Genomic DNA, 12,792 nt, shown 5'->3' with positions numbered 1-12,792 from the left:
TCGTCAGGTACAGTGTTCTTTATTACAAAACAAAGTGTCTGAAAGGCAAATCAGTGTTTTTGTCTATACGTGTGAAAGAAGCGTTTATAGAAGCAAATAGAAAAATGCTCAAGGCCCACGGTGCAGCGTTTTAACCCCCCGCATGCTAAGCTATGGGACTTGACGTTCTGTTTTGTGTTAGTCATATGACTGATGCCATCACAAGACTATTGCTGGCAATGAAAAGAACAGAACAGACAGCCAAAAGCACATACTGAATATGCTAAAGAACTATAAATCAGAATATACATGAAAATGCATTCATTTTTTATTCATCCTCGTGTCATTTCAAACCTTCTCTGCAGAACACAAAAGAAGATATTTTGAAGAACGCTGGTAAACAAGCAATACCGGGTCTTACTGACTAAAACACGGGTCTTACATACACATACAGGTTTTGAACGACATGAGGGTGAACTATCCCTTTAAGGCAAAACGTGCCCAAATTCTGCATTGGTGTTGAAAACGCGATATGCTATAAAATATGTCCACAAAGATTTTAATTCAAACTGCTCCAAACAGTACAAATCTCATATGGTTTACATTTTGCATGACAGTTTTGTTTATTGTGAGCATATGGCATTTTCCCAAAAAAAACCTAAACGCTTCTTTACAATAATGAAACAACACTCATGCAACCAATCTTAAGATATTGAGAAAATCCGTCCATGGCTAGTTTTCTTACAATGACAAAACTTTTGAAACTGTCCATGACAACTCAGAAAAATCATTTATGATGACATCAGCAAGTCCCTTTGTATGTAAATACGTCAATGTGCGTAAATACAAAATCACGGCGACTTTCTTCACTGTTGCTTTTTTTTTTTTTAAAAAACAACGACCTTAACAAAGCGTTTGTTTCTCAAACAACAATGACAGGCATTGTCATGAATATGATTACAACCTGGCAACTCTTTCATATTTTAGACACGTTTCCATCTGGATGGCACAGGAAGTGACACCGCTAGTCAGTTCGATGAGATGTTTTGAACACACGTGTGGCATTAGAAATGTAAAAACGTAAGGCTTCCGAGTCTTTGCCTTCAGTGGATAACTTTGCGAACTCTCCTACGTTGTACTAAGTAGTTCCCACACTCCTGGAAAACAGGGTGACCGCATTAAAAGTGTCATTTTCATACATAAATACTCCTTACAAAACAAAGCAGAGCAAACGAAACGAAAAATTGGCACCGATCATTTTTGACACTGTGCTACAAAAATAGTTCCTTCTTTTCTTGGTGCCTGGTAATGAAAGCAAACACAGGCATGCAAGAGACGACATCTCATCATCAAAGAATCCAAGACGATTTTTTCTTTTTAACTTCGTTCAAGTGTACAATATAGTACAAAAAGTGCACTCGGCTACTGCGTCGCAGTTCCTGCGGTGAAAACGATGCGCGTGCGTACTGTGCTTGTGCTCTTTGTATTTCTGCGTGCGGCTTTAAGCCTTTGCTCTGTACTCCGAACAAGCTGTTTGACAACTTGAGGATGCGTGGCGGAACCTTCAACACGTCTTTCGAGCTGTATTTAAGTAAATCTCTCTCTCCCTTCTCCCTTTCGCATTAGTGCTTTGATATTCTTTAAAATGTCTCTCTCTTTTTTATCAGCGTGTTCGTGCATGTGTGTTCGTGTGCGTTAATTCTTCAGTCCTACTACAGCGAGTCGCTGGTCTCCAGGCCCAGCCTGGTCATGTCGGAGTGAGACGGATCATCGTCTTCGTCTTCATCGTCATCTTCCTCTTCCTCGTCATCGTCCTCGCTGTGTCCTCCCATCATGACCTGCTGCATGGCCAACGTGGCGCCATCGGACGAGAGCGTCTGCAGCCCGTCCTCTCCCACGCCTACTGTTACTGTGGTACCTGAGAATGAAAATCAAATCTCATTTTGATCAAACAGGCAAAAATTGCCTTTAAATAATGTCTTTTTCATAATTACACATAATTCATCTGTAACCTCACACGGGATTATCACATAATTTGAATTATAATTAGGGTTGGGTAAGGAGATCAGACACCTCCGTCTACCCCAGACAGTCGGTTTCGTGAGGTGTGTCCAGGTGTGCAAACAATTCACAAGATATCTCACAGACTAAAAAATCCTCAATGTAGTTTATGGTGCTTTTATCAGCCGTACCATCTTCCATGGTAACTTGATGCTGGGAGACAGAGGAGGCGAGGGAGTTGGGCCAGAAACGCTGAAGCGGGCGTGTCTGGGGCGCCTTCTTTTTGCTCTTGGGCGTGTCTGAGGAGCTGGCGTCCAACATGGGCTGCAGGATCCGTCTCCGTGCATTGATAAACCTAAAAAAACCAGAAGTTGTTTTGGTGTGCACGCTGACCAATCGGAGTACCAGGATGAGTCTTTTCTACATAATTGTGCAAACTCACCAGTTGTTAACTTGCAGCAGGGTCAGGTTGGTCTGCAAGGCGATCTGTTTCTTCTCATCTTCGGTAGGATAAGGATGCTGAAAGGAAATGACATAAGAACTTAAAAATACTCTTTAAAGATGTAACTTTCTCTCTTCTTTTCTAAAGATCCTCGGGTTTAGTTTCTCTGTTTCATTGGAAGACCATCTAAACAGATTCCTGACGGACAATCTTCCGAGGTGATCTTTCAGCTCTCTATAGAGAGGCGGTCATAAGAGGACGTTTTACATTTATGCATTTGGCAGACGCTTTTCGACTTACATTGCATTATACTATACATTTGATTCTGACTATGTGCAATCCCCTGGGATCCAACCCATGACCTTGGCATTGCTAGTGCCATGATCTTACTTATAAAGAACTTATCAAAAGACTTGGTAGGAATAGTTTTGGTCTGTAAAATACGTCTGGGATTAGTGTCGCATCGCTCTTGATGTGTTACAGTATAAACTAGTGACGTACGGTTGTGAATCTGACTTACACCAATGTGCTGGAAGAGCCAAGATCTCATGACGTTGGTGGCGTGTTTGGGCAGAATGCCTCTCTTGGCCTTGGACGAGCTGTCGTCCTGACTGAAAAAGCTCAGATCCTGGTTTAACTGCAGCTGAAGCTAAAGGCAAAGAAATACACTTGTCAACAATGAGTGTGTAGATGTTTGGCTATATGAGCCACATTTTTTGTCCTTTTAAATATAGTGAAAATGTATACACATATAGTGAAATGAAATGAAGAAGCTGGGCAGGGGATTAAAACGCCATTGTCCTGGTATGAAAACAATGGAAGTCTATTAGATGTCCTTAAATATTATATTTTAATATAGTGCCATAGTTTAACTTTGCTAAAGCCAGTCAGGCTGTAAAAACCTGAATTATGATCTTATTTCATTTAATACATGCACTTACATCTAAAAAGGAACGGCGGGGAGGTGCAAAAACCCAACGGCCAACAACAAATAAGCAGTTGACAAATACACTGCACGTGTCCTACGGCGTGACAGCAAAAATGTACGATGAAGATAAATCTCTCTTATGCTAATTTATATCATAAACATAATGATTAATCATACAAAAAATATATATTATTAACAGTTTGTTTTCTACATTTTTTGCTGTCGCACCATAGGCCACATGGTAGGGTTTTGTCAACTACCCAAATGTAAAAAAATGTAACATTTTCAGAATATACAGGCTAGGGATGTTAACAATTAATCAATGATCGATGAATCGATAAAAAAAAAACATTTCATTCAAATGACCCTAAACTTTTAAATAGTGACATACATCATGTACCGTTCTGTTATGTGTACTTGATCGTGTGCAGCTCTCCACATCCCTAAGATTTGCCTTTAATTTAACCTCTTAATCCTAAAATAAGAGCCATCATCCCATTAGAGACCTGAAAGCGAGCGTGTTCACTAAGAGACGCCTCTCACCTGTGAGTTCTGTATGTGTATTGTTCCAGGTGACAGAGTCTGCGTGACCACGTGCCCATGTGGTGTAACAACCGTCACGGGCTGATATACTGTGCCACCTGGAAAACAAGCACACACACAGTCAATATCTGTGTGATACAGGAAAAAATGTCATCATGTAAAAAAACACCCACCTGTTACCACCTGTGTGGGGTTTACAGTAGTAACCGTAACGTTGCCCTGCTGTAGAGCAGACGCCGGTACGACGATACAATGAGAACTCATGGCTCCAGAGAAGCTTGGCGGCTGATTTTGTGTAAACAAACGACAGTTATTTACTCGATAAAGACACGGTGTGAAGATAAAGGAGAGTTCTATGCGTGTACCTGTGTCTGTGTCGGCGAGTAAGGGCTTCCGGGCTCTCCGCTGAGCAGAGTCTCGCTGTTCATCTTGGTTTTAAGACAGGCGATGTAGCGGCTGCAGAAATCTTTACACAGGTCGTTCACCTTCTCCAGCTCCAGCAGGTGAATCCGTAACACCTGGATGGCCTTCACCATCTGACGGCGAACAGCGGGGGCAAAATCAGCTTAGACATCAGAATGCTCAGAAACTGAACTAATTGATCCATTAGTATGACTTATTATGCCTGTTCATATATTAATATGTATACATTTTGGGGTCTAAAGATATATTTGGGTATAAAAAACTATTAAAAATCAACAAAAAAATTAAGATACTGTATGTATCAAGAGCTAGGACAATTTGTTTTAGGATACAAAGGCTATTTAATCCTATTGGTTTAGCTGCCAACATGTGACCTGCATTGACAAGTTTAAATGTTTTTTTTTAATGATTTTAAAACTTTAAAAAGTTATCTATTTTAGCTTTCTTAACTTTAATTTAATATTAAAATGTGTTTTTATTTTTCAGTGACAGAGTAATTCAAATGTTATTTATTCATTCATTTATTGTCATTATTATTTAAATGTAATTATTATTTGTTATAACTTAACTTACAGAAGGTTCAATTAAACCTAAAATGTCGTCAAAACTTTAAGTTGTTATATACAACAAAAATGTTATTGAAAATGTGTTGGAAATAAATACATTTATTTATTTAATTTAATAATAAAATATTTTGTAGGTCTAAAATAGGTTTGTTGAATTTTTGTTGTTTTAAAATACGGCAATTATTTACGTAGTAAAATACTAAAAGTATTTTTGAAATACTTGTGATACAAAAACTTGTGTTGGAAATATATACGTTTATTCATTTCATTTTATAATATTATAATCAAATATTTTGTAGGTCTAAAATAGGTTTGTTGCATTTTTGTTGTTTTAAAATACGGCAATTATTTACGTAGTAAAATATTAAAAGTATTTTTGAAATACTTGTGATACAAAAAGGTAATCATTATAATATCAAACCCTAAACTGATGCACAGTCATACGTGTCTGAAAACGTCAAGTCTATTTTTTGATATTTTAAACTGTCCTTATGAAATACAACGGTTCTTACCAGATTATCCAAATCGGGGTCCTCGCTGAAGAAAGCCTTGCCTTCTTTCTCCTGGTTTAGTACGAAGTTCTCGATGTCCACGTCGAAACTGGCCGAGGTCACGCAGTCTGAGCTCTGAGTAGACTGCTCGCATTTTTCAAAAAGCAGCGCCAACAGAGGAAACAGCGGATGTCTGCAGTCAACAAACACACGGTACATTCACACATGGGCTATTTTAAACACAGATGAATTCATACATATTCATTGTTGCTTTAAATAACATTGCGAGCTGTGTAAAAAAACGTGAGCGAGAGACAAAGAAAGAAAAGGAGAAATACAGAAGGTTTGCAAAGGACGACCCGGTGTCACCTGTAAATGGCTGTCTTGTAGACCTCCATAGGAGTTTGTGGCTCAGACAGAGCCGAGCTGCTCTGCTCCTGTCCCTCCTCTTCCTCCAGCTTCTCTTCTGCCTGTTCTCCTGCTTGCATCTGCATCAGAGGAGTGAAGAAGCTGAGGTCAGTCTGTCTGAGCCGGGTGAGGTATGTGAAAGCTGTCTCGGGGCTGTAACGCCCGCACGCAGACACAGCTCTCCTTTCACAGCGGAGACCTCAGGGTGAAGGAGACCCCTGACATGAGGTTTCAAAAGCTCCTCTTTCAAACCTCAGACGATTTCATCTTTGTCTGTCATATTTAAAAAGGCTTCACAGATTTAATAAGTGGATGATTTTTTACATTCGTTTTAGGAAATGGGGGATATTACAATACATCTAAATAATAAGCCCTACACTACTGTTGGGATGTTTTTTTTCTTTTTACTTGATAGCTAGACAGGCTCACATGATTGAATGCATGTGACGACTGCAACAATAGCGTTGATTGAAATGGGGGAAATGATAAAAATATTTTACGACTGCCGGAAAATCTCGAGTTAGTCTTGAGTCTCTCGCTATCTCTCCATCCAATACCGCAGAGGTCAGAGTTCCACGAATTCACGAGAAATCCAACAGAGGATTTCAGACTTATGACATGGATTTGTACAACAGGTATCGATTTTACTGGAATACGGTGATGTTTATCACTTGATTTGCAGTTAAAGGGACAGATCACCTAACAATGAAAATTGACTCATCATTTACTCACCCTGATGTCATCCCATCCCATTTCTTTTATCAGATATTGTTTTTGTATCTGTCACCTTACATCTGTGTTTAACTTATCCAAGTCCAAAAAAGCACACACACTCATCATTAAAGTAATTCAAATGACTTAATAAATGTATTCTAAAGCTATAGGCGTGTTTAAGAAAACTATTCATATTTTAAGCGTATTAAAAGCGCTAAATTACAATATGACGGCAGAATGAATACATGCATACTGGAATACAATAATATAAGTCATGAGACATCTGAGAGGTCACGAGGATGAGGACATTTATAGACATTTTTCATCAGGTGACCTGCTGCTCTGATGTCATCACTCATCACAACAATCAAAATAAAAGGAAAACACTAGGGATTTAACAATATTATCGATATCGTGTTATCGCAATAGCAAAATTCAATTCAGTTTTATTTATATAGCGCTTTTCACAATGGTTCATTGTTGCAAAGCAGCTTTAAAGGAAGACAGAAAAATATCAACCAAAGTTAGCATTAGCATTAAACTGTCTCAATATTATCATGGTCACATATCTGTATGAAATGAAAGGTCTTCCAGGCCTAATATAGAGAATGTTAGAAAAAATAATTGATGTTAGGTCCATCTGGTGCAATTAATTTATTTTATAAAAGGGATTTTTAGGTCATTTGACCCATCTCATGCTATAACTCATACCTCTAAGCAACAGTTATGATTAGAGGATAAAGAAAAGAGGATGCTTATGGCACGTTTCCAAGTCATCATTTGTCATTTTAAACACCGCAATAAATACCGTACCGTGGATGTGCTACCAAGGTATTACCGTACAGTGAGATTTTGATATTGTTACATCCCTAGAAAACACATAATGCAACAGTGCTACATGGGCACTATGACAGCACAAACCTGTTCAGCCTCCTGGTAATCCTCCATGGACACTGATGGAGATGTCATCATAGTTACTGTTGCCGTGGACAACGTTTGGGCATTCTATAAAGCTGAACTTCAGCACCTCTAAACTGACACGGACAGAACAAAAGTGGCTTTCAAGAAATGCGAAACAACATGAAATTGTCAAATCAGACAATGAATTATCTTTGAACTAAATGCATGATTGCATAAATGGTCTAATAAGAAAGCCAAAGCTACACTTTTATTTGACGTTTACAGTAAGGAGGCAATATGAACATTTATAGGAGCCATTTTCACATTACCAAAATTGACTGATAATCATAAATACTTGGCATTTACACAATAGGGATTTTCCATGCGTCATTTATCAAATTAACTGAATTAACATTTAATGTTGTTATTATTATTAAACTGGATTATGTACACACTGCCCTTAAAAATGTAAATATCTTCTTTTTTGTTTCACTACAGTAACCATAGTTTAATTATGATACTTTAATTATGATCAAATGATCGAACAAAAAACATGGGTTTTCACTTCATAACATTATCGCTATCCATCCTGTTTTAGTAATTTATTACATTTTCTTCATGCACACACTTAAAACATTGTTTATAAATCGTTGTTTATTGTTTATAAAGATGCACAAAGTGATTTTGGATTGTTGCATGACATTTGATTGGTTCGGGTCGAACTCGTGTGTGAAATCGCATAAACAACTCTCCTCTTATCTCTGCAGTCAGTTTGCATTATAAATAGTAACATCGCTAAATAATACCGTTAAGGTCTGCATTGCAACACCGTTTAAACCGAGTGCGAAAGAATTGTTCAAACATACAAGTTTAGTGCCAACATCGATTTTCTTAGCAATGTTCCGCTTTTGAACTGGCAGTTTTGTTGCTTTATTTTCGAATACGGTCACAAATGTATCAGACTGTATAACGTTACTCTATTACTGTAGGCGCCATGTTTGTACTAAGCCCGTAGCATAAACCACTGCCAATATGTTCGTATCAATATAATGTTTTCATTCGTAGCGTTATACACATCTGGCACTTCATTAATATTACAATAACACTGCAAACAGTACAGCGTAATGGAAAACATCTGCCGCTACGCCGAAGCTAAAACGGTCTCGCCGACATACAAAAATATCGACCCTGTCCCTTTAAGTATAATAAAAAGCCTGCCCATAATCGCCCATCAATCAATCTAAGGGACATCAGACTATCCCTCCCCACCAGCGCGCGCGGCCGCCATTCGCGCTCCTACAAAAGATCATTAAAAAACAGAGCTGGGCCTCGGCCGTGTGTCGAGCCAGAAAATCTGCACGGAAACCGCCGTCCAAACATCTCGTTTCAGCCTAAAAGCTTCCAGACCGCGCGCCTCCCGCCGAACGTCGATCTTTCGCGCCGAGTGCGGTTAAGCGCGTGGCCAGGATCGCCTGATTGATAGAGAGTCGGAAAAGAAGATTTTGAGTGACAGCTTACCTCAGTGCCAATCTTCGTCACAATGACAAGCGGCTGCAGCAATCGGGACCCGCAGTTCTTCCATGTCGTCACAGCGTAACGGCACGCAGGCAACTTTGAGCATGAATATTCATGAGGTGGGAGGAGACATTACGGTATAGGGGAAAAAGTGCTCGCCCCTGGAGACTTTTTACGGGGGCAGTGAAACACGTTTACAGATGTACGTTTCGTACAACGGATGATCTTCTTTAGTGCTCGTGACGTTATATAAATGAAGTGATATAAGTGATAATATCGTTAAAGTGTAAGCAACTTTATTATTCGTCTTTTAGTCACTGCACAAATAAGTTGTAATATATCAGAGTGTCCGAATTTGTCATTAAACGCCACGTTTTTTTTTTCAGTTTGAGCCGTCTTCATCCAAGTTGGTCTCTAAAAAAGATTTTAAAAAGACATATTATTTTAGGATCTTCTAAACTCAAAACTAATCACCAAAGCATTGATTAAATGTTGGTTAATATATGAAGAGTTTGGTTCCAAAATGAGATAACTCCGTTTTAAAAATGTTTCAATAATCATGTTTTTATTGTGTTAGTTGGCAATATTTTTTTTAGTTATTATGGCTTAAATCAAAACAAACCAACTGTAGTTTGATTGATATTAATTGGAATGCACAATAAAAAAACATGATTTTTGAATTCTTTTTCAAACAGAGTTATCTCGTTTTGGAACCAAACTCTTCATATACTGTATATACACACCCACCAGAGAAGTTAAATTCTGGGAAATTAGTTAAGTCTCCGCCCCCATAGAGTCTGTGAAGTTTGGCCAGCTACTCATTGAACGCTTTTTCATACTCGGGTCCGGCATCTACAAGACCACCAGATGATCTGTAGGCAACATCGACAGGGTGTTGGGCATATTTAAAAATATGTGAATAATGTCATATATCTGACAAAATACAATGTTTTAATATGTGACCCTGAACAACAAAACCAGTCTTATGGGTCAATTTTTCGAAATTGAGATTTTTACATAATCTGAAAGCTGAAAAAATAAACTTTCTATAGCTATATGAGTTGTTAGAATAGGACAATATCTAGCTGAGATACAACCGTTTAAAACTCAGGAATCTGAGAGCGCAAAAAAATCAAAATATTGAGAAAATTGCCTTTGAAGTTGTTAATCAGGAGCACTGTGGCAGACCATCCACTCACAAAAATAAAGTTTTTATATATTTAAGGTAGGAAATTTACAAAATATCTTCATGGAACATGACCTTTACTTAATATCCTAATGATTTTTGGCATAAAAAAATAATAATTTTGACCCACACAATGTATTTTTGTCTTTTACTAAAAATGTTCCCGTGCTACTTAAGACTGGTTTTGTGATCCAGGGTCACATATAATTAAGTATTGGTTTTCATAGGCCTACTTGCTCTTTGCAGAATATTCCCGGATCTTATCGAGAAAGAGTCTTTGTATTGGATCTAGTCGTACTACAGGCAAGTAAGAGCAAGAGAGGATTTTTATAAATGTATGTATGTGTGTGTGTGTATGTATAAACAATCTTTTACAATATTAAAGGACTGAAACGCATTTAAACATACCTACTGGCGACTCTTCAACCGTATCTGTCCGCAACTTGTCTTCTAAAACCTCAGTATGCACTACAGCCGGCTCCTTCAGATTAATGGAGCTTGGCGCATTACCGTGCACCTCTCCATCTTCAACCCCAACTATATTTTCAGTTCCATTTCCAAAAGGTGATATGATGTTGTCGACGACGTGAGATTCGTCTGCCGCTTCAGATGAAGAGACTTCTGAAGCCGCTGGTGTTAGTGTGGAATGACAGTCAACTGTGCTATCCAAAACGTCCTCTAAAACTTCTAAAACTAGAACGGCAGGAGTTGCCATGACTTTGGTGTTGGCTGTATTATAGGTCTGCACTGAATGATCTAATTCTGGGATAGATGTAGTAACATAAAATGCCAGTTTAGAATCCAAAGCAACTGTCTCATAAGATGAAATGACATCTGTTTCTTGAGGAAGATCATGAGCAGGCACAGATTCACAAGCTCCAGTCATAGAAGCAGATTTTTTTGGTGCGTCTTTGGCAACTGCTTCTCGATCTGAAACGTCCCGAGCAGGTTCTTTTTCCACAAGCGTAGAAGCTACTTTTGCTGGAAAGGTACTGGGAGCAGTATGAACTTTCGAAGTGGATAAAATGTTATTTATGGAATCAACCCCAGCGTTATATTGGTTTGGTGTAGCAGGTTCAGTTGAAAATGCAACTTCGGGTTTTTGTTCTCTGTCTTTGGTCTTTTGCTGAAGTATTTTGGCGATATCAGCAATTGTTTTGGGTTTTGCCTTCTCTGGGGCAAAGATAACACAACACATGTAAAAGAATGCCAAAAGTGCAATATAAAAAGTCTAGTTTTTCCAGGTGTCTAAATATTTTGTATGTATGTAAAGGCCTATTTCTCCTAAGCAGCTGAAAACATATCGTAAATTAGAAGTATTAAATTAGAAACATGTTAAGTGAGGATAATGTGTGCAACTTGTGCAGAATTCAGTTGGGTGTGCGATATAAACAGTCATGAACTTACTTATGCTTGTATATCTCACAGGCTTCTTGACATTAATAGCTTTGGTACTGAGTTGCACCCCTGGAAGAATTTTCTTCTGATTCCGAGAACCCCCAAAGTGAAGAAACTGATTTCAAGACACATTTTGCAATACACATTTATACAGTGTTCAATTGAAGTATTTTATTTCTATTATTTATTTATTATAATGAACAGAGATTTGACAGATATGCTGTGATTTGGGCAAAACTGTTTAACAAATGGATATGGTCTAAACCACAAGGGGTCACTGTGACATGTTTAATATTTTTAAAATACGCGTGTGTACATTTATTGTGTTATAAGAGTTGTGTACATACCTTTAAAACCCTCAAACGCCAAACTCTCTGGAAAGACATTCCTGCTCGATCGAACTTCTCTTTTTATTCTGAAATTCCAGATTTCAGAACGAAACACTCGCTAATAATCTCACTAAGAACGAAATTCAGCACATAACGCAGCACGAGTTCAAATGTTTACCGTTTTTCGACTCACGTTTGTTTACGTGCTCGTCTTGAATGACGTCAGGTCGCTCACCGGCGTTATCCTGAATGTTAAAAGCGGATTAAAGTGGCTTTAATTAAACAGCACAGGAACGTGCACAGGGGAACAGAACAGGATTACAGTACAACGATGAAAAATGTCACGAAAATATTCAAGTCGTTCATATTTCGTGATGCACGGAGGAGTTGCGTAATCGACCTCCTTGTTCTGACACGCCCCCGTGTTACATGCGGTAAAGGAGCGCGCACAGCCGTGCGCGTGTCAGTGTATTGTATGCTGAGGGAAAATTACTTACAACCGTATGATCTTTGACAAATTGAAGTATAACTTGTTATACAGAAAATCTCTTAAATAGAGTAACAAGATTACATTGACGGTATAGGCCTAGTGTTAGATACAATTTCGCATTCTAATGTGTATATTTATATAGGCTATTTGATATATATTTAATATATATGGTAATATATGGATAATTAACATATTTCAGTTGCTAAAGTGTGATATACTGTACAAAATTATAATAAATATTTTATTTACAATTATTATAAATATTAGGCTAATTTAATAAAATATTTGTTTTACAAATATAAATTTTTAAATTACAAATATGATTAAATATAAATAGTTTTATTTTAAACAAATTTTATTGTAATCGTTTAAAAATGAAATGCATAGAAACTTTTTTAAAACATTTTTAATAACAAGCGTAAACTACGGTATATTATTATTCATAGTCAAGCTTTAACGGGGAATACCCCAAGCAAAAA

General features: G+C 37.8%; 1 protein-coding gene across 1 annotated transcript; it reads right to left on the bottom strand.

Annotated features, from left to right (window-relative positions):
- Positions 1-12: 12 nt before the first annotated feature.
- On the bottom strand, positions 13-12,215 carry pknox1.2 (pbx/knotted 1 homeobox 1.2). The gene is made up of 15 exons (XM_057330968.1): positions 11,842-12,215; positions 10,505-11,609; positions 10,330-10,393; positions 9,658-9,782; positions 8,914-9,324; positions 7,417-7,529; positions 5,743-5,861; positions 5,395-5,566; positions 4,259-4,429; positions 4,067-4,178; positions 3,894-3,991; positions 2,943-3,071; positions 2,423-2,499; positions 2,172-2,335; positions 13-1,897 (listed from the first exon to the last, which is right to left on the bottom strand). The coding sequence occupies exons 6-15, from the start codon at positions 7,465-7,467 to the stop codon at positions 1,692-1,694; spliced, it is 1,299 nt and encodes a 432-aa protein (XP_057186951.1). The 5' UTR covers positions 7,468-7,529; positions 8,914-9,324; positions 9,658-9,782; positions 10,330-10,393; positions 10,505-11,609; positions 11,842-12,215; the 3' UTR covers positions 13-1,691.
- Positions 12,216-12,792: the final 577 nt, after the last annotated feature.

The sequence above is a fragment of the Triplophysa rosa genome, linkage group LG4 (assembly GCF_024868665.1).
Source record: "Triplophysa rosa linkage group LG4, Trosa_1v2, whole genome shotgun sequence".
NCBI lineage: Eukaryota > Metazoa > Chordata > Actinopteri > Cypriniformes > Nemacheilidae > Triplophysa > Triplophysa rosa.
Note: the sequence above shows the minus strand (reverse complement) of the source record. Positions and strands in the feature narration are given on the sequence as shown.